A 25,396-nucleotide genomic window follows, 5' to 3' on the forward strand; every position below is an offset into this window, starting at 1 on the left:
ATTGAAGTCCTCATAGCACTCTGTGAAGAAGGGCAGTAGAGTTCTCCCAATATCTGAGCCAAAACTAAACTAACCCCTAAACTGCCTGAAACTAACACATAAAACAGATGAGCTAGTTACTCATTTCATTGCTTCTGTTGTGGTAACTTTCTGTGTGAAAATTAGTAGCTTTGTCTGTTACATTAAACAATGACTACACTTTTAAAAAGTAAGCGTTTTGGGATGTTCAGAGAAGGTCTACTGGATTAATACCTGGAATAAATGGATTGCTTTATGAGGAAAGGCTAGACAGGTTGGCTTGTATCCACTGGAGTTTTGAAGAGTCTGAGGTGACTTAATTGAAACATATAAGATCCTCTGGGGACTTGACTGGGTGGAAATGCAAAGAATGTTTCCACTTATGGGAGAATTTAAGACTAGGGGTCATTGTTGAAAAATAAGGGGCACCCATTTAAAGTAGAGATGAAGGAACATTTTCTTTGGTCAGAGGTTTGTGAGTCTTTTGAATTCCCTTCCTCAAAAAGCAGCGAATGCAAGATCTTTAAATATTTTTGGGGAAGGGGTAGTTGGATTCTTGATTACCAAGGGGAGGAAAGATAATCAGGGATATGCAGGAATATAGAGCTGCAGTGAAAATTAGGTGAGCCATAATCTTATAAAATGGCAGAGCAGGCTCTGAGGATTGAGTGGCATACTCTTGTTCCTTATTCTAAGAGTCGTGGTCTAAGATAACAACACATTTGTTGCTCCAGAACAAGACCTGGAATATTGTAGTTCCTGCATTTCATTTAGATCTCACCAGTCAACCAAAGCGTAGTGAGTAAGTTTGAATCTTCAGTAGGGAAGAGTTCCTTTTGCAGTCTGGTGGAGCTTCAACAGGGCAGGTAAATAACTGAGCCTCCACCCACCTTGTTTCCACTGCATGGGTTTGGTTAAAAGTGACATGAGGGAAAAAATCCTCAAAATTATTTTTAAGGTTTAGTGATGTGGCTTTGCTTATGACCATAAAACAATATAAGAGTTTAAATTTTGGAATAACAAATAGGTTTTGCTGTATATTTCTCACCAATTTGTCAAAAATTCACTTTTGCTATAAATTACAAGCTCATTGACCAAAGAAAACTTGACTTTTCCAAATCTTGTTTGGAGCACTGCGTTATCTAACAGCAGCTGACTGCACAGCAGCAGGTATAAGAAATTGGTTGATTTAAAATCTCCATGGAAACATGTTAACCATTCCCAACTGATGCAAATGCTTGAAGAACATATTACATTATTCTATTCATTTATGGTCAACAATGAATCCAGCATAAAATATTACTCAGCAAGCATATTTTGAAATTCTTGCAAGTAAATACATTGTTAGATCTTTAACCTATGTTTCACTTGACTGTGAGTCATTTTGGAATGAGAGTAACAGTGAATAGCACTGTTCAAATCTGTTTTTTCTATTAATTGTGCTTTTTGTTCACGTGTGGGACATGGATGTCACTGGCTAGCATTTATTGCCTGCCCCTTGTTGCCTTTGAGAAGGTGGTGGTGAGCTACGGCCAGGCAGTAAGTTCTAATAAAATTATTAAATTTAAATCATTTTGATATATCTGACATTAAAATTTCTTACATATTTGACTTCAAACCCGAATGATGAGATTTTGAATTATCTTCCTCCATATTTGTAAATTAAGTTACAATATATTAGCATAGGAGTCAGAGGATAGCTTTTTAAAAAATCTATGAGAAGGTTGGACAAATAAAAGGACATTGCATAAATCATCATTATGTTCTGAAACTGCACTTTTCTGAAGGGAAGATCCATTCATTTATTTATTAAACTGGTCATACACCATCTGGTTTGTCATAGAGCTGCATTACAAAGGAAGTTGCTGGTTTGCTAATCATGGTTGGCCTGCCTGGGGAATTACTCTATTGCTTGTAATGTTTGAGTTGGTTAGCTCAATTGGCTGGACAGCTGGTTTGTAATGCCAACAGCAGAGGTCCAATTTCTGCACTGGGTGCAATTACTATGAAGGTTCCCTCCTCCTCAACTTCTCCCCTCACTGAGGTGTGGCTACCATTTGGCTAAACCACAACCAGTCATGTCTCTCTAACAAGAGCGCAGGCCAGTTGGTCTACAGTGGATTTGCTTTATCTGGAGAAAGGAGATGGAAAATCTGGTTTTGATGACTATTTCATCACAGCAATTCAGAAAAGTTTGTACTGTGGGTAGCAGACAGGGATAATATCAATCATGACTGTGATGATCCTTTGATCAAATGATGTACTACCATTAGTTGTCCAGGGTTAAAAATCACACAACACCAGGTTATAGTCCAATAGGTTTATTTGGAGCGCTGCTCCTTCATCAGGTGATTGATGAAGGAACAGTGCTCCAAAAGCTAGTGCTTCCAAATAAACCTGTTGGACTATAACCTGGTGTTGTATGATTTTTAACTTTGTACACCCCTGTCCAACACCAGCATCTCCAACTCATAGTTGTCCAGGTTAATACTTGAATTATTGACATTGCCAAAGTAGTGAAGGATTGTCCATGAGAATGAGAAATTGGTGTTGGGGACTCTATGTTACAAGTGCAGTGATAAATTGCATAGTGGGTTGAATCAACAACAGAAGTTATCCCTGTAAGAGTCCTTTGAAAGCAGAGCAATCCATGAGCAAATTTGTCCCTTTTCTATGAAATTGCTGATAATGTCAGACTTGCAACAGCCTCTAGCTTCTCTCAATTAAATGACAGAGCATTGCCAAGAAAAGGATGGCTATGGGGATAATGATGAGTGTGGAGTGAAAGGAAGTGAGTGGGCCTCAAATATTGTCAACTAAATTTCACTTCTTTTTCACTGTGGTTATGTCCACTCAAAGTGAATTCTTTGAAGACACATATGCATTTTCAGAGCTGTAAAGAACATTCTGCACTCAAAAGGCTGATGGCATCAGAACAAGCCCATTATTACAGCTGTCGCACCATTGAGCATGAAATGTTTAGGCATAATTTTTCCATGTAGCTTCCAAGAGTCTTCTGGATTAATGATCCACAGAATAAAAAACAACTTCCAATTCAGGACGGAAAAATTATTGAACACACCTCCAAGTATCGTTTCATCTACAAAAGAGATATACGCAAGCAGAGATATGTGTCTCACCCATGTAGAGTCAGATAATGGATAATATTATGTTTTTTAAAAAAAAGAGTCAATTTTTCTACATTTGTCAGAAGTCACAGCATTTTTAGTGGATTGGGATGTCAATCTGAACTAATTTTATCAGTAAGAAAGCAGGAACTGCAGGGTTTCAGAATCAATTTGAAAATTTAGGAGCAGAGTGAACATTGTCAGAATAGATTAGTCGTCTGTGCGTGAACATGTACAAAAAAAAGATAATCAACAGTATATGAGAGTTGTGCTTACTATATCTTTTAAATATGCTTTTCCAAAATAATGAATATGTTTCAAAAATGATGCTTTTCAAAAGCTTTTTAGTTCCTAAAATAATGGACTTAATTTCAACTCTGAGGTGGGAGCTCAACACACTAAATTTCTTGCCTGTTTGGGAGGTGCAGGACAGAGGCTAATAATTTAACTTTGTTAGAATGCACTTGCCAACTTCCTGATCAAAATGCATGACCAGTCAATACATTTGAATGCCTGGGATCCACCAAAGGGATTCCAGCAGAAGGCAAATGTTTGTGAATTCAAATCAAGGAAAGAAGTTTAAAATCCGGGTAGGGGGAGGTTCAGGATTTCTTTGTGGAGATCTCCTTCATCTCAAACAGCTTTTCCTAGCAGGTTTTGACCTCTTGAGAAGCTATCAGAAGCTATGAGGTCTTGATATTTAAAATGGAGTACACCAGCTTGGACTGCAATTTTAAATGCAGTCAGTCACATCAGGGTGGGTAATAAGTAGATAAAAGCATCAATTCACCTCTGGATCCCTGTCGTTCCAACCACCAGTACCTGTTGTGTTGTACTAATATCAGCCCCCAGCTTTCTGGAGGATAATAAGCCATTAGATGAAAACCTATTTTCTTCAAGACTGGTCACAAATACTTTATGGAGATATGGAGATGCTTTCTGCATGAATGCATTAACCAGCTATTTTTTGTGTCCGAGTTTAAAAAACAAAACAGAGCCAATGGTGGAGATTTGCTGGGTTTAAAAAGTTACAATAAATTTCTCATTATCTGTAATTAAGTACAGCACATCACTGTAATCTGTACAGTAGATCAAACTGAGTTGGATATTTCCACTAGTTTGTATAACACCAGAAGACTATTCTAACTTTATTTAGCTGCCTGTGGTAAAGGAGGACATTTACAGTTACGACACTGTAACAAGGGGGACAGCCTGCAAAATTCAATAGCATATGTGAAGAGTAAAGTCTACTTCTCCCCTTTTCTCAAATCACCCAGCTCTTGACCTCTCTGAGCTTGCAAGTACAACCCCATCTCCAATATCCTTTTCCTCTCCCATATGCTTGAACATGTAGGGACTTCCCAGATCAATATCCATCTTTCCCAAGGTTGCAAATCCCTTCAAGCAGTTTTCCTTTCCAGCCACTGTAATAAATTGACACCTATCCAAGTTACCAATGGCACCCTACGTCACGATGATGCTGATAAACAATTCCATCTTCTCAACTTGTCCGCCTATTGGGACAGAGTTGGCTACATCATTTTCAACAACTCTTTGAGTATGGTCTTCTGGTCAGAGAATTTCAGTCCAGATCTCAATATGCCTTTGCAAGATGTATTTACTTACATTATAGGCACAAGGATCTTTCAGCATGGACCTTTGCTGTAGGCTGCTTTATTTCCAACCTTCTAACAGAGTTTCTCTCATATGTACATAAAATCATATTGTTTATGATTTTACAAGGCAAATAAGCTTGTAGTGCAGGTTGAAATTGGCAGGTGTGATATTGTGAATATCACAAATATATGGTTGGAAAGGGAACAAGGTTGGAACCTAAATATGCTGAAAATGTGTTGCTGGAAAAGCGCAGCAGGTCAGGCAGCATCCAAGGAGCAGGTGAATCGACGTTTTGGGCATGAGCCCTTCTTCAGGAATGAGGAAAGTGTGTCCAGCAGGCTAAGATAAAAGGTAGGGAGGAGGGACTTGGGGGAGGGGTGTTGGAAATGTGATAGGTGGAGGGAGGTCAAGGTGAGGGTGATACGCCGGAGTGGGGTGGGGGCGGAGAGGTCAGGAAGATGATTGCAGGTTAGGAAGGCGGTGCTGAGTTCGAGGGATTTGACTGAGACAAGGTTGAGGGAGGGGAAATGAGGAAACTGGAAAAATCTGAGTTCATCCCTTATGGTTGGAGGGTTCCTAGACGGAAGATGAGGCGCTCTTCCTCCAGCCGTCGTGTTGCTATGGTCTGGCGATGGAGGAGTCCAAGGACCTGCACGTCCTTGGTGGAGTGGGAGGGGGAGTTGAAGTGTTGAGCCATAGGGTGGTTGGAACCTAAATATCCAAGAATATCCATCCGATTAAAAGGACAGCAGATGGGTAGAGGGGCAGTGTTGTCTTGTTAGCAAGAAATGAAATTAAATTGATAGTGAGAAGTAACATTGAGTCGGAAGACGTTGAATCTCTACGGGTAGGGTTGAGGAACCATGAAGGAAAAAAGGTGATAGGAGTTGTGCACAGCTTTCTCAGCAGTAGTCAGGATGTGAGGAAGGAAATAAATCAAGAGATAGACAAGGCATGTAAGAAAAGAAATATTACAATAATCATGGGGGACTTTAGCATGCAAATAGTTTGGGATTGGAAAGGGAGCCTAGACAATGGAGCTGTAGAGGTGAGAGTTTCAGGTTTAATTCAGGAGGCACAACAGAAAAGGGTCCCAAGGAAGAATAAATATACTAAAGGAGAAGATAGGGCAATCATTGCTGATAAGGAGAGTCAGGGACTGCATAAAAGTAAAAGTAAAAGCATACAATGTGGTGAAGATTAGTGGGAAGTCAAAGGATTGGGAAGCCTTTCAAAACCTGCAGATAACTCAAAAAGCAATAAGGAGTAAAAGAGGAAATATTAGAGTAAGATAGCTTAATGTGAGAGGAGAAATATTAAAAAAAAACCTATTACAGCATCTCTTCTGTTTACTCAGAGGTTCACAAGAATGATCCCAGGGCTCGTCATATGAGGAGTGGTTAAGGACCCTGGGTCAGAAGGATGAGGGGCGATATGATTGAAACTTACAGAATACTGAGAGGCCTGCATAGAGTGGACACAAAGAAGATGTTTCCATTAGAAGGAGAGGTTGGGACTCAAAAGCACAACTTCAGAGTGATGGGATGAGCCTTTGTAACTGAGATGAGCAGGAATTTCTTCGTCCAGAGGGTGGTGAATCTGTGGAACTGACTGCCACAGAGGGCTGTGGAGGCCTGGTGATTAAGTGTATTTAAGGCAGAGATAGATAGGTTCTTGACTGGTAAGGGGTTCAAGAGTTGCAGAGAGAATGCAGGAGAATGGGGTTGAGAAATATATCTATTCCTGATGAAGGGCTTTTGCCCAAAACATCGATTTTCCTGCTTCTCGGATGCTGCCTGACCTGCTGTGCTTTTCCAGCACCACTCTAATCGAGACTCTGGTTTCCAGCATCTGCAGTCCTTGTTTTTACCTTGAGAAACATATCAGCCATGATTGAATGGCGGAGTAGACTTAATGGGCCGAATGCCTAATTCTGCTCCTATATCTTATCTCTAGATTAGAGTTGTGCTGGAAAAGCTCAGCAGGTCAGGCAGAATTCCAGATGAAGGGCTTTTGTCCGAAATGTCGATTTTCCTGCTCCTCGGTTGCCGCCTGACCTGCTGTGCTTTTCCAGCACCACTCTAATCTGGACTCTGATCTCCAGTATCTGCTGTCCTCACTTTCTCCTATAACTTATGGTGTTATGGACCTATTGACTCATTGTCTCTAAATGACAACCAGTACTGGATGAATAGCAATTCCTTCCAACTAAATATCGGAGAATCTGAAGTCATTGTCCTCTTAGGCATTAACATTCTCCCTCTCCCTGGCAACAACATGATCCTTCTATGATATTTCAATGCACTTTTTTTTATGGTTGCCTATGAATTTTTTTTTAAAGGATAAAATGACATTTTTGACAAGGTTGAAAGAGCAATGTGGGCTAGAAATGCATTTGGCAATAATAATGGAAAAATACTTAATACTTGCAATATAACATGAGCCATTTTACATTAAATGCAGTAGTCTTTGCACTGCTGTTATTGTCAGCAACAAAGCGTGTTCAAATATTTCAAAATAGAAAATATGTGAAATACTAATATATTTAAAAGACAAGCCATTCAGAATGGTCTGTCATTACAATGGTTTTATTTTAATTTTGACTCAATTTTCTTCTCTTTTGTAATACCTAGAAATGCTGTAAAAAGTTAAAATAAAGTTTATTTAAAATAGTTTAAGTAGCACATTGTTAATTCAAATAATCTCTGCACTGTTATGAGATAAATTCAAATGGGCATGTGAGCTGACTTTGTCTTTTTACTGGAAGAAAATAATTGCAACCACATTCTCTATGTAACTGGTTCACAATACAGAAAAATACAGGCAGCACTTAGTCTTATTTAAAAACATAATGGCTTTGAAATTATACAGTGAGATATGAGCATTTGAATGCTTAATGATTTTATCTGAAACATATCCTGCTGCTTTATCTGAAGTGTTATTCTGAGCAAAATATGTTGCTTAATACCTTTTTCTCAAGGGCGGATGAAATAACTCCACAGTGGCTGATATCCCATCCCCAAGTCACTCTTTAATTTCACGTACATTGAACGTGACACTGGTTCGGCTTTCTCAGAGCCAGCTCTCAGAGTGAACAGAACCTCTGGCATTCCTGTCTATATCTGTCAGACAGGGCTTCCTGACTGGACCAAGGAATTCATATTCCATGAGATCCACTTGGCTGACCTCATTACAATCACGACAGTGGGCATGCAAATTTCAGGCAAATGGCTTAATATAATTTTACACTGATTTACTCCACAGTCTGACTGTGGTAGTTAATACTTGTTCTATTACGTAATGATTGTGAACTGCAGAAAATAATGTTTGGCAAGCTGCAATCAATAGATTTGACCATCCAAAGTATCCAATGCGACAGTAATGTATTCAAAGGAGAATAGCTTTCATTGTGCAATTGGTCTAATTCCAATCTATGAGAGTGCCTTCGACTTATTTATAAACTGTATCTTGTGTTATCAGCTGGTAGCAGCAGCCATTGCCGTCATTGAGATTACCACCTGCTAACGCTGTTCAGTGAGAAATAGTAAAAACTATTTCCTCAGTGTAATGCCTCTTCAGCCAATTTCTCTTCCTATTTCAGTTCACATATAAAATGGAAGCAAGTGTATGCAACCTGTTAATTGTAAAGTTCAACAAATTTCAATTTAATTGTGAAAGAGTTCTCTGTTGTAGTCTGTACCATATCCAAAAGTTACAGTCTGTTCCTGGTAGCAAGCTGTGATAGCAAGGCAGAAGCCTGTTCAAATTGTCGCCATTTTCAGGAGAATCAAAACTTTCATGATCATGTCAGAAACCAAAGCAACATTTCATGTTGTTACCAGATTTAGTTAATTCAGGCAATACGATTTAACAAAGGCATGTTCAATGATTTTGTCATTTTTCATGATATAATATTCTATATCATTATTTTGTAAAAATTGTTTCTTTTGCATATTTTAAAGGGTGTCTTTAATACAACTAGAAAAAGGAAACAATAATTAAAGGACAACAATTTTTGTATTTTAAATTAGAAAGTAAAATGTCATGCTTTTTCAGATAGAACTTTAAATGTTAGTCTTACCAAGAAACCTAACTGTTCTGCGCACGAGTGGATTGATGTAGCAACAATCTCCAGTTACTATGGTCTTCTCACGATTTCCAAACTCCTTAGTAACTGATTGAAGGAAAAATACAGCCACTTCTCCCACGATTATCTTGTAAACAATAAAGAGATTATTGCATTTTAGAATTGGCATGATGAACCCAGAAATTCTCACATACAGTCCACTGCCACTAATTATAGAGTTATTTGGTTAGCATCAAACAAAACTTCTTCAGATTCACTGGGATATTTTGTTAAAGCTATGGCATTCATTGCTGATCAGACCCAATGATAAAGCAATGCATTGAGCAATCTTTGATTTTGCGTAATTCAGTTGAATACAGTTATGATTGTGTTAAATATATTGCATATGTTAAGTACATATGTATATTTATTTATGCGTCTATATATAATATATAATATATATACACACACACTTAATATATGCAATATTTATACAATCATACATATATATATATATATATATATATATAAACAGCTGTAATAGTGTAGCATTTATTGACCAGCAAAGATTTTTCTCATAGATTTTCTGTTAATCTAACGATACAAAATAATTTGAGATTTGGAAACCTTACTTCAGGAGTCTATTGTTCATAATCTCCATCTCCTACACTGCTATCAGCGGGTTGAAACGTGACAAAAAAACTACACAGAAAACAAAAGATCATCACAGCTGCTCAGGCAGCATCCATGGAGGGAAAGCAAACTAACGTTTTGAGTCTAGATGACTCTTTATCAGAGCTGATGAAAACTATACAATTGTCTGAATAATGCTGGCATCTCTTGGTCCTATTTTAAAAATTTGAACTAGCATTAACAAATGTTCTGAAAAAAGGGCTACTTCCATTGAAGCAACAAAATGTTCAAACAATATTCATAGCTATATCTCGAACTGACCACTTGCAATTAGGTAAAAACAATGACTGCAGATACTGGAAACCAGAGTCTAGATTAGAGTGGTGCTGGAGTGTTAGACTGAAGGTCTAAACGTCCCTGGTTCAATCCCGGGTTTCGGCAGACACAGCGTCGCTTGCGAGCTCCGTCCTTTGTTTAACAGAAACCACTTGCTTTTGCCAGGCAGCAAAAGTGCAAATATGACTTTCAGTGAGAGAGGCTGAGACATTTAAAGTAAATTGTTTTTCTCCAAGTGTATTTGCTGCCCAATGTTAAGCCCAGTCAATTTTGTAAATCAACAAGCTACTTCTGCGTACAGTATAATGGTTCAAAACAACCTAGAAGTTAAGGTTTGCCTCTGAGGGCTGCCAACTTTCTGGGAGTTTCCTGGGATCACCAGTAGATCTGCCTGGTACTGCTGCCAGCGATGTACAAGACACGTTCATGAGACGAGTACAGTTGAGAACAAAAGCAAGTCAAACAGTCAGGGCAGGCAGAGACAAGGTAGGATTAATAAATCAAACTGCATTTATTTCAATGCAAGGGACTTAACAGGGAAGGCAGATGAACTCAGGGCATGGTTAGGAACATGGGACTGGGATATCACAGCAATTACAGAAACATGGCTCAGGGATGGGCAGGACTGGCAGCTTAATGTTCCAGGATACAAATGCGACAGAAAGGACAGAAAGGGAGGCAAGAGAGGAGAGGGAGTGGTGTTTTTGATAAGGGATAGCATTACAGCTGTGCTGAGGGAGGATATTCCTGGAAATACATCCAGGGAAGTTATTTGGGTGGAACTGAGAAATAAGAAAGGGATGACCACCTTATTGGGATTATATTATAGACCCCCCAATAGTCAGAGGGAAATTGAGAATCAAACTTGAAAGGAGATCTCAGCTATCTGTAAGAATAATAGGGTAGTTATGGTAGGGAATTTTAACTTTCCAAACATCGACTGGGTCTACCATAGTGTTAAGGGTTTTGATGGAGAGGAATTTGTTAAGTGTGGACAAGAAAATTTTCTAATTCACTATGTGGATGTACCTACTAGAGAAAGTGCAAAACTTGACCTACTCTTGGGAAATAAGGCAGGGCAGGTGACTGAGGTGTCAGTGGGGGAGCACTTTGGGGCCAGCGACCATAATTCTATTAGATTTAAAATAGTGATGGAAAAGGATAGACCAGATCTAAAAGTTGAAGTTCTAAATTGGAGCAAGGCTAATTTTGACAATATTAGGCAAGAACTTTCAAAAGCTGACTGGGGGCAGGTGTTCGCAGGTAAAAAGAGAAGGCTGGAAAATGGGAAGCCTTCAGAAATGAGATAACAAGAATCCAGAGAAAATATATTCCTGTTAGGGTGAAATGAAAGGCTGGTAGGTATAGGGAATGCTGGATGACTAAAGAAATTGAGCGTTTGGTTAAGAAAAAGAAGGAAGCATATGTAAGGTATAGACAGGATAGATCGAATGAATCCTTAGAAGAGTATAAAGGCAGTAGGAGTATACTTAAGAGGGAAATCAAGAGAGCAAAAAGGGGGCATGAAATAGCTTTGGCAAATAGAGTTAAGGAGAATCCAAAGGGTTGTTACAAATACATTAAGGAGAAAAGGATAACTAGGGAGAGAATAGGGCCCCTCAAAGATCAGCAAGGTGACCTTTGTGTGGAGCCACAGAAAATGGGAGAGATACTAAACCAGAATTTTGCATCAGTATTTACTGGAAAAGGATATGGAAGATATAGAAAGTAGCGAAAGAGATGGTGATACCTTTCAAATGGTCCATATTACAGAGGAGGAAGTTCTGAATGTCTTGAAACGCATAAAGGTGGATAAATCCCCAAGACCTGATCAGGTGTACTCAAAAACTTTGTGGAAAGTTAGAGAAGTGATTGCTGGGCCTCTTGCTAAGATATTTGTATCATCGATAGTCACAGGTGAGGTGTCGGAAGACTGGAGGTTAGCTAACGTGGTGCCACCTATTAAGAATGGTGGTAAGGACAAGCCAGGGAACTATAGACCAGTGAGCCTGATGTCAGTGGTGGGCAAGTTGTTGGAGGGAATCCTGAGGGACAGGATATATATGTATTTGGAAAGGCAAGGACTAAATAGGGATAGGGTTTATATTAGAGTGGTGCTGGAAAAGCACAGCAGGTCAGGCAGCATCCAAGGAGCAGGAACATCCTGACGTTTCGGCCAAAAGCCCTTCATCAGGAATGGAGGTAGGGAGCATTCAGGGTGGAAAGATAAGTGGGTGCTGGGGGGAGGGGGGGGGAAGGGGGGAGGCTGGGGAGAAGGTTCACTAGGGATAGTCAGCATGGCTTTGTGCGTGGGAAATCATGTCTCACAAACTTGATTGAGTTATTTGAAGAAGTAACAAAGAGGACTGATGAGGGCAGAGTGGTAGATGTGATCTATATGGATTTCAGTAAGGCATTCAACAAGGTTCCCCATGGGAGAGTGATTAGCAAGGTTAGATCTCACGGAATAACGGGAGAACTAATCATTTGGATACAGAACTGGCCCCAAGGTAGAAGACAGAGGGTTGTGGTGGAGGGTTGTTTTTCAGACTGGAGGCCTGTGACCAGTGGAGTGCCACAAGGATCGGTGCTGGGCCTTCTACTTTTTGTCATTTACATAAATGATTTGGATGCGAGCATAAGAGGTACAGTTAGTAAGTTTGCAGATGACACCAAAATTGGAGGTGTAGTGGACAGCGAAGAGGGTTACCTCAGATTACAACAGGATCTGGACCAGATCGGCCAATGGGCCGAGAAGTGGCAGATGGAGTTTAATTCAGATAAATGTGAGGTGCTGCATTTTGGGAAAGCAAATGTTAGCAGGACTTCTACACTTAATGGTAAGGTCCTAGGGAGTGTTGCTGAACAAAGAGACCTTGGAGTGCAGGTTCATAGCTCCTTGAAAATGGAGTTGCAGGTAGATAGGATAAGTGAAGAAGGCATTTGATATGTTTTCCTTTACTGGTCAGAGTACTGAGTACAGGAGTTGGGACGTCATGTTGCGGCTGTACAGGACATTGGTTAGGCCACTGTTGGAATAATGTGTGCAATTCTGGTCTCCTTCCTATCGAAAAGATGTTGTGAAACTTGAAAGGGTTCAGAAAAGATTTACAAAGATGTTGCCAGGGTTGGAAGATTTGAGCAATAGGGAGAGACTGAACAGACTGGGGCTGTTTTCCCTGGAGTGTCGGAGGCTGAGGGGTGACCTTCGAGACGTTTACAAAATTATGAGAGGCATGGATAGGATAAATAGACAAAGTCTTTTTCCTGGGGTCGGGGAGTCCAGAACTAGAGAGCATAGGTTTAGGATGAGAGGGGAATGATATAAAAGAGACTTAAGGGGCAACCTTTTCACGCAGAGGGTGGTAATGAGCTGCCAGAGGATGTGGTGGAGGCTGGTACAATTACAACATTTAAGAGGCATTTGGATGGGTATATGAATAGGAAGGGTTTGGAGGGATATGGACCAGCTGCTGGCAGGTGGGAATAGATTGGGTTGGGACATCTGGTTGGCATGGATGGTTTGGACCGAAGAGTCTGTTTCCATGCTGTACATCTCTATGGCTCTGTGACTCTATCAGTATCACTCTGGCTCTCTTTATTAATAGCTCATGAGCCGCTATTTCCCCTAGCCTAATGCAATGTTTTGAACTCTTCTCTCTTCCATCAGTACTATGTCTTTTTTTACACTGTTTCATTAGGTGGAATTTTCTGCATGCATGTGAAGCCAAGACAAGGGTGGGGTTAGGGACAACTTACTTGGGCAACAGGCAAAAACTCAGTTTTCCAATAGTGGATTAAAAGTTTGCTAAACAAACCCTTTCAGGATGCAGAAGGAGGCCATTTAGCTCAACATGTCTGCACGAGTTATTTGAGAATTTCAACTTAGTGTCAATCTCTTGCTTTTTACCCTTAACCCTGCACATTGTTTTTACTTAATTAATCATCCTATTTCCTCTTAAATACCTCAACTGAACCTGCTGCCATCACACATTCAGGCCATGCATTCCAGACTCTAATTACTAGCTGTTTGACAAAAGTCCTTACTTGTTTTTGCTTCTTTTGCAAAACATTAGTTCTCAATCCATTTTCAAGTGAGAATAGTTTCTCTCAATCCACTTTCTACAGGTGTAACCCTTTCAAAAAGTCTATCAAATCTCCTTTTTTTTGCCTGCTCCTCTCCAAGAAAAACCATCTATAAGACTCGGTGGGTAAGCTTTCCTGACCTTCATGTTTCAGAGCCTATTTTGTACTCATTTAGCATTTCATAAATTTTTATCAACACTCCAGCCTGCTGCAATTACATTCACAGGTGTAAGCCTGTTCACAAACTCAATTGCATCTATGAAGCGTGTACTTGACAGGATAGGTTTCCTCCTCCAAGCTCCAGTGAGTACAACCTTCTTCAGTTACTTAGTTCTTTTGTGACCAGATGTTACGTTCTGCAAACACTTGCAGTGTCAGGCATGAGGCCTCTCCACATTGATCAGGTCATAAGCTATCACAGCCATATGGAGTCTGGGCTGGTGTTGTTAAGCATTTACCACATTAGGACTTGAAGCCTGACTTGGCTAACAAGTCTGTCTAAACAGGGTTGACTGATACCAGAAACCCTGACTGGGGCAAGCAAGCAGAGCTGAACTCAAAAAGACCAGCTCAACTCAAAAATGTCCCTTCTGATGCATGTGGTTTCTTGCTTTCAGTTTAATTTTTGTTTCTCTGTCACCACACCAAAATTTGACTCATGGAGTAAAAAGAACAGTTAATTGATACACACAATCTAATACTGAACAATTGAACACTATACTACAAATGTTACAAATAAGTACAGAAAGTAAACCAGAAGGAAAAACTATTTAAACTAGCAAATGCGACATTTAATGGTTTTGAATACTTCAAAGTGGAACTCTTGCATATCCTGTACATTTAATAATATATATCGTTAGATTTTACCCCTCTGAGAATTACGCAGGCTAATCAAATGCAGGACATCATACCTGCAGGAATAGAATATAAGGGAGAGGCCGTAATGTAGTGATATTCTCGATGAATTCGTAATCCAAAGGCCCAAGCTAAAGCTCCAGGGATATGCAGTTCATAATCCCAGCAATTCAGGAAGTGAAATTTGAATCAATGAAAAAATCCGAAATTGACAATTTACCCAAAGGTGACCAGTGTCAATTATCATGAAAATCTACCTGGTTCTCTAATGCCATTAGGGAAGGAATTCTATTGTCCTTACCAGGTTTGGACTACATGAGGAACACAGCTATGTAGGTGATTACCATCTGCACTCTGAAAATGTCCTAGCTAGCTATTCAGTTCACATCCCAACTAGGGATGGGCAATACATGATGCCAGTGATGGTGCCTGCTACCCATAAATGAATAGTGTTAGCTACACAACATCCATGTTAGACTGCAAGGGGAGATCTTTTAACAGTTCTGAACACCTCATCTCAGAAAATATCTATTAGCCTCAGAGTGAGTGCAGTGTGGTTTTACTAGATTGACACCTGTGCTCTAAAGATGATGATATGAGAAGAGATTAAACAAATAAGGGTTGCAATCTTTGGAATTTTAAAGAAATATAATGATTTGACCAATCACTTTCAAGATATTAAGAGAAAGAGATAGAGTGGATAGAGTGAAACCATTTCTTTTAGTTGGAGAGATTAGGTGTAAGAAGCACAGTCGAAAAACTACAGCCAGATTTATTAGGGATAAATTAGGAGACACTTTTCATGAGAAGGTTGAGGGTAGTTTGAGGTTCTTTCTGCAAATAGCAATTGATGCTACATCAGTTGTTAATTTCAAAACTAAGATAAGTTCTTTTTTAGCCAAGTATATTTAGGGAAATGGGACAAAGGTTGGTATGTGGAGTGAGATCCTAGACCACCCCTGATCTCATGGAATGGAACAATTGGTTTATGGAGTGAGATGGCCTACTCCTGTTGCTGGAGGTATGATTTTTCAGACTTAAGTTTACAGGTGAGCATGTTAGGAGCTGACTAACTTCCTACTCCCACCGCCAAGAAATCTCTCTACGTCACTCACCAGTCAGATTGAGTGGTGAGCTACTTAGCCAATTGGAGACTTTGACCGTAGTATACTAGTTGGACAAACAGTGGCTGGCAGCTTCTGAGCCCTAAAGTCCACTGGTCGAGGCCTAACTTGAGGAGATTCAATGGAAACAAGGAGGTTCTTTTCCTTTAGCTTTTTGTGGGGTTGGGTTCACTAGGAGATCACAGCAAATAGAGTTCCCTCTCTCCCAATCCCAACTCATTTTGGAAACCAACCATTATATTTGAGGCCTTTATACAGTGATTAATTTACCAGGTTAATGCCTTAGCTGCCACAATGGACAATCTCAGCAACCATTTCATTGGTGAAGTGGTGAGTGTCTCTTCAAGTCTAACCAAATCTGAATATTTCCCTTTCTTGACAACTCTCATACCATCCCCAGGGAGGTGGAAATTGCACACTATGTTCCTATGTTTAAAGCTGGACATGTTTGTAGTAGAATTTTATACCATTACCATTTGTGAACAGATGGCCTACTGTAGCCTTCACTCTACTATTATCATCAAGCCAGGGGACTAAACCTGATTCAATGAAAAATGTAAAAGAGTACAACAAGAGCATTATCAAGCATATCAAGAATGAATTGTCAACCAGATAAACATTCCCATCTTAATAACAATGGAGCCCAGTGTGTGAGTGCAAAAGACAAGGTGAAGTGTTTGCTACCATCTGCAAACAACATTACTGAGGCAATAATCTCTCTCATTCTCCTCCTGACATCCTCACTATAACAGAAAACTATCATCCACCTATTCAATTTCATCCATAATTCAACTTCATCCACACATGATATCAAGAAATGGCTGAGCGTACTGGATACAGCAATGTCTTTGGACAGTAACAATGTCCTTTCTGTATTAACATAGTACATAAAACATAGAACAAAGAATATAGAACAGTACAGCACGTTACAGGCCCTTCGGCCCTTAATGTTGTGCCGGCCTTTTATCCTACTCTAAGATCAGACTAACCTACATACCCTTCATTATGCTATCTTCCATGTACCTATCCAAGAGTCGCTTAAATGTCCTTACTGTATCTAAATCTCCTACCACTGCTGGTAGTGCATTCCATGCATCGACCACTCTCTGTGTCAAGAACCTAGCTCTGACATTTCCCCTAAACCTTCCTCTAAATACCTTAAAATTATGCCCTTTCATCATAGACATTTCCACCATGGGAAAAAGTCTCTGGCTATCCACTCTATCTATTCCTCTCAACATCATGTACACCTCTACCAAGTGGCCTCTCATCCTTCTTTGTTCCAATTATAAAAGTCCTAACTCCCTCAACCTTTCTTCATAAGACATGCCCTCCAGTCCAGGCAGCATCCTGATAAATTTCCTCTGCATCCTCTCTAAAGCTTCCAAATCTTTCCTCTCATGAAGCAACCAGAAGTGAACACAATTTTCCAAGTGTGGTCTAACCAACGCTCTAAACAGCTGCAGCATAATCTCGTGGCTCTTAAACTCAATCTCTTTGCTAATGAAAGCCAACACACCATCTGCCTTCTTAACAACCCTATCAACATAGGTGGCAACTTTGAGGGATCTATGGACATGCACCCCAATATCCTTCTGTTCCTCCACACTGCTAAGAATCCTGCCTTTAACCCTGTATTCTGCTTTCAAATTCAACCTTCCAAAGTAAATCACTTCATAATTTTCCAGGTTGAACTCCATCTGCCACGAATCATCCCAGTTCCTCATCTTCTCAATGTCCTGTTGCAACCTACAGCAGCTCTCCATACTACCCACAACTCCACCAACCTTTGTGTCATTGGCAAACTTACTAACCCACACTTCCATTTCCTCATTCAAGTCATTTATAAAAATCAGAAAGAGCAGAGATCCCAGAACCGATCCCTGCAGAACACAACTGATCACCAACTCCAGACTGAATACTTTCCATCTACCACACCTTTTGTCTTCTATGGGCCAGCCAACTCTGTTTGCTTGTCCTAGGATGGATGTGTTGTTCCAGTTGATGTGGTGTCCTTTCTCATCTGTATGTAAAGATACTAGTGAGAGTGGGTCCTTTTGCGGCTAGTTGATGTTCATGTATCCTGGTGGCTAGTTTTCTGCCTGTTTGTCCAATGTAGTGTTTGCTACAGTTCTTGCAAGGTATTTTGTAAATGACATTTGTTTTGCACGTTGTCTGGGTCGGGTCTTTCAAGTTCATTTGCTGCTGTTTTAGTGTGTTGGTAGGTTTGTGGGCTACCATGATGCCAAGGGTTGTCTGGCCATCCTCAAATAAGTTTAGCATGCCTTAAGGTTTTCCTTAATCCTACCCACTAAAGCTTTTTCAGGTCCTGTTCCAGCTTTCCTAAGTCCATTCTTCAGCATTGCTAAAGATTTATGCTTTGGAACTAGCTGCACCTCTATTCAAACTGTTCCAGAATAACACAGCATTTGTCTAACAAAGTGAAAAATGCCCCTGGTACATGCAAATCCAATCTAACCAATTGCCTATCCATAAGTCTACTGTGAATCTTCAGCAATAACTGGTGATGCCATCTGCACTACTCACAAGTAATCTGCTCACTGATACTCAATTTTGTTTCTGCCAGGATCAGTTCACTTCTGACTTCACTACAACCTTGGAACAAACACAGATAAAACAATTGAATTCCAGGGGTGAGGTAAGAGTGATTGCATTTGGCATCAAACGACTATTTAACTGAGTGTAGCATCTAGGAACCTTAACAAAATTGAAGTCATCGAGAACGTTGAGACAGCTCTACATTGATTGGTGTCATACCTCAAGGGAAGATGATGCCCTAGTGTTATTATGTCTCCACTATTAATCCAGACTCCAAGGTAATATTCTGGGGACCTGGGTTCGAATCCCACATGGCAGACAGTGGAATCTGAATTCAATAAATAATCTGGAATTAAAAGTCTAATGATGACCACAAAAAGTTGTTGATAGTTAGGAAATGTCCATTTGGTTTAATAATGTCCTGCAAGGAAGGAAACTGCTCTGCTCTGGCCAATATGTGACTCCAGAATGTGACAATACTATAGCTTTCAGAGGTATATTTTGTCATTTTTTTTATGAAGAGAGATCGAGATAGGGGTTGCAAACAGTCTGTTTTAAGCCAATAAAGTAAACAGCTTGTGAGGCCTTGAGTTTTTTTCAAAGTTGTAACAATAGAAGCCAAATGAACGGGTGGGGTCAAGCTCCCACTGAACCAGAATTTTGGTTTAACTTTCACTAGTTTTTGGAGTTAGGCAGCTGCTATACATCTCTCCCAGCTACAACAAAATGCTTGATCACACACACACATACACACACATACACACACACACACACACACAGTTTTCTCTTGATGTTCTCCCTCCTGGGCTGGATAATTGAATGTGAGACAATCTATTTTTATTGCATTTTCCTTTGCCAAGGATGTGTTTATGATATGTTATATCTTGGAACAGATAATCAGTAATAGTTAACATTTGTATTATCTTGTTAAATATTTCACATTCTCCCTGGGTCTGTGTCTGGTTTCCTCTGGGTGCAGGTTAGGTGGATTGGTCATACTAAATTGTTCATAGGCAGACAGATGTGGGAAAATAGGATAAGCCAGCGAGTTTTGATGAAGTGGTAAAGGAAAGCACAGTGGAAGCTAAAAAGCTGCAAGAGAATGTACAACCTGATCAGAATTTGGTTGAGAAGATGGTGCCAGATTTCTTTAAAGAATTACTTGCGCAGATAAAATTTGATCATATTTACAGATTAGGTGAATTGGTCATGGAAAATGCAAGGTTGCAGGGATAAGGTAAGGGTGTGAGTCTGAGGAGATGCTCTTCAGAGGGTCAGAGATTCTATTCTTATAGACTTATAGTTAAGCTAATTCATTTTTTAAATTCATACTTTGTCTGTATTTTAGCTGTAGTATAAGAATAAAGTGTGTTTTGCTTCAAGCCTGGTGATGTGACCTATTGAATTCGATTCAAAATGACTTACTCCTACCTGTAAAATATAAGAAAAAGTTAGGGTCTAGATTATCCCCATAATATATTTTGAAGGGATTTGGTCTGATCCATTACAAACTGGGGGCTCTTATCGGGATAAAAAGCTTTAATTACTGGTTGGGTTTTGGATTGTTGGACTCAAAGACAGTGAATGGTTCTCTTTTCAGATATTATGTTCAGTTGGTAAATAGTCTGCGCCTTTTGTAGCAATGGCTCTTTCAATCATTAAGAGTTTCCTTGGGGGTGGAAGAAGTCACTTCAGGCATTTTGCAGGAAGTGAGTAAGACAAGCTGGAGTAGCAGTTGTCTTTGTCTGTGCAAAATGGGGAAGTAATTTCAGCAATAGCTCAACATTTATGATTGCCAGGAATGCCATCAAAATCTTTAGAAATAGCTAAAATTCAATTGCAAATGAAACAGCTTGAAATAGATGCAAAAGAAAAAGAAAGAGAAAAAGAAATGAGTAGTTTGAATTACAATTGAAAACAGAGGGAAAAGAAAAGGAAAGGAAGCCACTAGCAGAAGAAAGGGGTGAAAGACAGAGTTTCTGAACTTCAGAGATTAGATCAAATTCCCTACAGTATGGAAACAGGCCCTTCGGCCCAACAAATCCACACCGACCATTCGAAGACTAACCCACCCAGACCCATTCCCCTACCCTATACTTACCCCTGGCTAATGCACCTAACACTATGGGCAATTTATCATGGTCAATTCACTGGACCTACACATCTTTGGATTGTGGGAGGAAACCAGAGCACCCAGAGGAAACCCACGCAGACACGGGGAGAATGTGCAAACTCCACATAGACAGTCGCCCAAGGCTGGAATCAAACCCAGGCCCCTGGTGATGTGAGGCAGCAGTGGTAGCCACAGAGCCACCGTACCACCCTACTGGAGATTGGAAATGACAGCTCAAAGTTGACTTAAAATGGCACAAGTAGAGACGAAAGGTGGAAGTAGTGCTGAGACCAGTGAAGGACAGCTATCCCATCATAGCCAAAGTCCTGGTGGGGATCTATTTAAGTATGTCCAGGCGTGACCTAAGTTCGACAAGAAGGATGTAGAAGCCACTTTCATTTCATTTGAGGAACTGATTAAAGAAATAAAATGGCTGCAGACCATGTCGGCACTGTGGATCCAAACAAAGTTGGTAGGTAAAGAGTGAGAGATTTGCATCACTATCAAAGAAGGTATATGGGGATATGATGAGGTGAAAAAAGCCATCTTGAGTGCAAATGAACTAGTGCCAGAATCCTACAGATAATGTTTCAGGAATCTAAGGAGGGAACTTGGTCAAACTTACAAAGGATCAAACCAAGTAATTTTAATAGTTGAAAAAGGGCTTTGAAAATAAACCAGACATATGACACTCTTAGAGAGATGATTATTTTGTAGGAGTTCAAAAATTGACTACCTGAAGTAATGAGAACTCGTGGAAAAACAGAGAGTCAAAACTGCAATGTTAGCAGCAGAATTAGCGGATGATTATGAGTTGGTTCATAACTCAAAGTCTGGCTTTCAAAATCAATTAGGGATAGAAATTGGGGAAAGGGGAAATCCTCAGGAAACAAGGGAAAAGGATATCTCATTGAAGATAGTAAAGATAGGTTACCACAGTTTAGAAAGGGAACCCATAAGGGGGAAAGAGAGGTAAAAAAGCGCAGGTGTTTTCACTGCAATAAAGTAGGCCACATGAAGTCATAGTGTTGGTTGTTTAGAAAAAGCACTGGAAAACAGGATAAGCCAAGTAGTAAAGGAAAGCACAGTGGAAAATAGAAAGCCGTGAAAGAATGTACAACCTGATCAGGGGCTGGTTGAGAAGAAAGTGCCAGATTTATTTAAAGAATTTACTTGCGTGGGTGAGGTTTGCTCATACATGCCAGGAGGAGCAGGTAAAGAAATTAAAGGGAGTAAGTCAATCTTTGATAGTGAGAGATGAGGAGACATGTAATTCAGAAGGAGCATTGCCAGAAAAGATGATAAGCCTAGTTAAGAGTGAATTCACAAAAGCCCAAGTCGTGATCCTGGGCCATATGGGGTGGCACGGTGGCTCAGTGGTTAGCACTGCTGCCTCACAGCACCAGGGTCTCAGGTTCGATTCCAGCCTTGGGCGAATGTCTGTGTGGAGTTTGTACATTCTCCCTGTGTCTGCGTGGGTTTCCTCCCACAGTCCAAAGATGTGCAGGTCAGGTGAATTGAGCATTCTAAATTGCCCATAGTGTTAGGGAAATGGGTCTGGGTGGGTTACTCTTCGGAGGGTCGGTGTGGACTTGTTGAGCCAAAGGGCCTGTTTCCACACTGTGGGGAATTTAATCTAATGTCATTGAACATGGACAGAGGACACCATGGGATATGAAAACAAAGGTTATTGGGCAGTTTCCCTTGACATCGATGAAGAGAGAAATACTACAATTCCTGAGACTAAGTGCTGAATTTTAACAGATTTATTGAAGAAGTGCAGAAAATTCCAGTGGGTGGATGTCAGACAGCATTTGACAGCCTGAAAGCTTTGTTAACCATTGCCCCAGTGTTCGTTACACCTAATTACACAAGCTATGAAGCTGGGTGGCAGGGTGAAATGTGAGGAGGATGTCATGACAATACAGCATGACTTGGACAGGCTAGGTGAGTGGACGGATGCATGGCAGATGCAGATTGATGTAGATAAATGTGTGGTTATCCACTTTGGTGGCAAAAACAGGAAGGCAGAATACTGTCTAAATGGAGTCAAGTTAGGTAAAGGAGAAGTACAACGAGATCTAGGTGTTCTTGTACATCAGTCAATGAAAACAAGCATACAGGTGCAGCAGGCAGTGAACAAAGCTAATGGAATACTGGCATTCATAATAGGAGGAATTGAGTACAGGAGCAAAGAGGTCCTTCTGCAACTGTACAGGGCCCTGGTGAGACCGCATCTGAAGTATTGTGTGAAGTTTTGGTCTCCAAATTTGAGGAAGGACATTCTGACTACTGAGGGAGTGCAGCGTAGGTTCACGAGTTCAATTCCTAGAATGGCGGGACTATCATATGTTGAAAGATTGGAGTGACTGGGCTTGTATACACTTGAGTTTAGAAGGATGAGAGGGGATCTGATTGAGATGTATAAGGTTATTAAAGGATTGGACACTCTGGAGGCAGAAAGCATGTTTTGGCTGAGTCCAGAACCAGAGAGGACAGTTTAAAAATAAGGGGTAGGCCATTTAGAACAGAGTTGAGGAGAAACTTCTTCACCCAGAGAGTGGTAGATATATGGAATGCTCTGCCCCAGAAGGCAGTGGAGACTAAGTCTCTGGATACTTTCAAGAAAGGGATGGATAGAGCTCTTAAAAATAGTGGAATTAAAGGTTATGGGGATAAGGCAGGAACAGGATACTGATTGTTGATGATCAGCCATGATCATAATGAATAGTGGCGCTGGCTCGAAGGACTGAATGGCCTACTCCTGCATCTATCATCTATTGTCTATTGTCTAATTACACAAAGCCATTGATGCGAGTTATGTAGGTGTCAGTACTGTACTCTGGCAGGAAGACAACTAGAAGATAGAAAGACTTATTGGGTGTTTTCCCAGAAAATTGAATAATCATTAACAGAAATATTATATAATTAGGAAGTGTTTAGAGGGATACAGGTCATGCTAAATTGCCCATAGTGTTAGGTGCACTAGTCAGAGGGAAATGGGTATGGGTGGGTTACTCTTCAGAGGGTTGGTGTGGGTTTATTGGGCCGAAGGGCCTGTTTCTATGCTGTAGGGAATCTAATGTATTCTTTTTTAAAAAAATTAGACTAGATTCATTTAGGACAGAGGTGGGGAACCTTTTCATGTTGGAAGGCTGCATTATGTTAGCCGTAATCTAATAAGGCCGCATCCAAGAAACTTCAATTATGTATTCTTCAAAATTCACATTATTTTGTAAAAATCTAACGAGAGTCGCATTATAACTAAATCATGAGCATAGCAGGTGTCGAAATAGCCCTTATGACTTACCAGTTTTTCAATTATGGCGATCAGTCTGTGAGGATTATTTTGTTGAATTTTCTTTTACTCTCTGGTATTTTTAATACGTTCATTTTAAGATTAAAATAAAAATAATAAAGGATGAAAAAAGCATATTAATAAAAAAAATTGGTTCTGCAAAATTTGGATTCATTCAAAAGGCCACTCACAATGGCCTAGAAAGCCGCATGCGGCCTGAAGGCCGCAGGTTCCCCACCCCTGGTTTAGGACATCTGATCGGCATGGACAAATTGGACTGGAGGATCTACTTCTGCGCTGTACATCTCTATGGCTCTATGACTCTAATTGAGAAGGAGAGTTTGGTATTGGCATTCCAGCATTTCAATAGTTACATTGCCAGTAATGTGCCTGAGACAATTGTGTATACTGATCATAACTCCTAAAGTTTTTGGAAAGATCTAAGGATATAAATTCCAGGTTCTTTTAATGGAGATTGTTTTTGCAGCCATTCAATTTCAAAATGATACATGTGGCAGGACGAGAGAACGTAATTCATGGTGTCAAGATGGTGATGAAAGAAGATGAAGATTTTTGGTGGTGGAAGAAATGGATTGAAATGGACTATTGTATTGAATGTTGGCATGCTTAAAGTTAATGGTATGTATAAATATTGTTGCATATTAATAGCATAAGCCTAAAGGTGATTAAAAATGAAACCATCTTTGTATATTGATGGTTCATTTTTTTAAGGGGGAGGTGTGACAATACTATGGCTTTCAGAGGTGTATATTGTCCTGGTTTTTTATGGAGAGAGGTTGAGATAGAGGTGACGAATGGTCTGCTTCAAACCAATAAAGTAAATAACTTGTGATTCATTGGGTTTTTAAAAGGATTTGAATAATAGAAGCAGAATGAATGAGTGGGATCAAGCTCCCACAGAACCAGGATTTGAATTCAACTTTCAGTCTCTGTTGGGGTTTGGAAGCTGCTGTACATCTCTCCCCATTTTATCTTGATGTTCTGTCTTCCTGAACTAGAGAATTACATGTAAAATAATCTATTTTAATGAATTTGCCTCTGCCAAGAGTGTGTTTATGAAATGTTACTATCTTGGGACAGCTAATCAGTCATAGTTGACAGATACATTACCTTGCTAAATATTTCGATAGAATTATGGTTAAGCTAATGTTGTTTTTTCAAATTCTTATGTTGTCTGCATTTTTAAAATAGTATCAGATTAAAGTATATTTTGCTTCAGGCCTGGTAGTTTGACCAATCGAATTGCATCCAGAACTCCTTATACTTGCCTGTAAAACTAAGAAAAGGTTAGGGGTCTATGCTATCTTCTTCATATATTTTGAGGGGTTTTGTCTTGTCCATTACAAGACCTACCGCAATGTGGTTGACTCTTAGCTGCCCTCTGGGCAATTAGGGATATACAATAAATGCTCATCCAGTAATCCATGCCCATATTTTCCGAATAAATTAAAAATAGTCAAAAGTGAAGATGTTTGTAGCTATTGAACATTAATCATTTCAGCTTCAGGACATCTCTGCAGGAGTTCCTCAGAGTAGATATTT

General features: G+C 39.9%; 1 protein-coding gene across 4 annotated transcripts in view; it reads right to left on the minus strand.

Moving 5' to 3' along the window:
• The window catches only part of LOC122554216 (phospholipid phosphatase-related protein type 5-like), a 142,288-nt gene that overhangs the window by 63,798 nt on the left and 53,094 nt on the right, over nt 1–25,396 (minus strand). For all 4 annotated transcript variants that reach the window (XM_043698878.2, XM_043698877.2, XM_043698876.2 and 1 more), the window contains exon 3: nt 8,845–8,977. In XM_043698878.2, the coding sequence (XP_043554813.1) occupies nt 8,845–8,977 (133 nt within the window). The remainder of the gene's footprint in view (nt 1–8,844; nt 8,978–25,396) is intronic.

The sequence above is a fragment of the Chiloscyllium plagiosum genome, unplaced genomic scaffold (assembly GCF_037043375.1).
Source record: "Chiloscyllium plagiosum isolate Xiang-an unplaced genomic scaffold, Cpla_swu_hap1 HiC_scaffold_9, whole genome shotgun sequence".
In the NCBI taxonomy this organism is placed as follows: Eukaryota; Metazoa; Chordata; class Chondrichthyes; order Orectolobiformes; family Hemiscylliidae; genus Chiloscyllium; species Chiloscyllium plagiosum.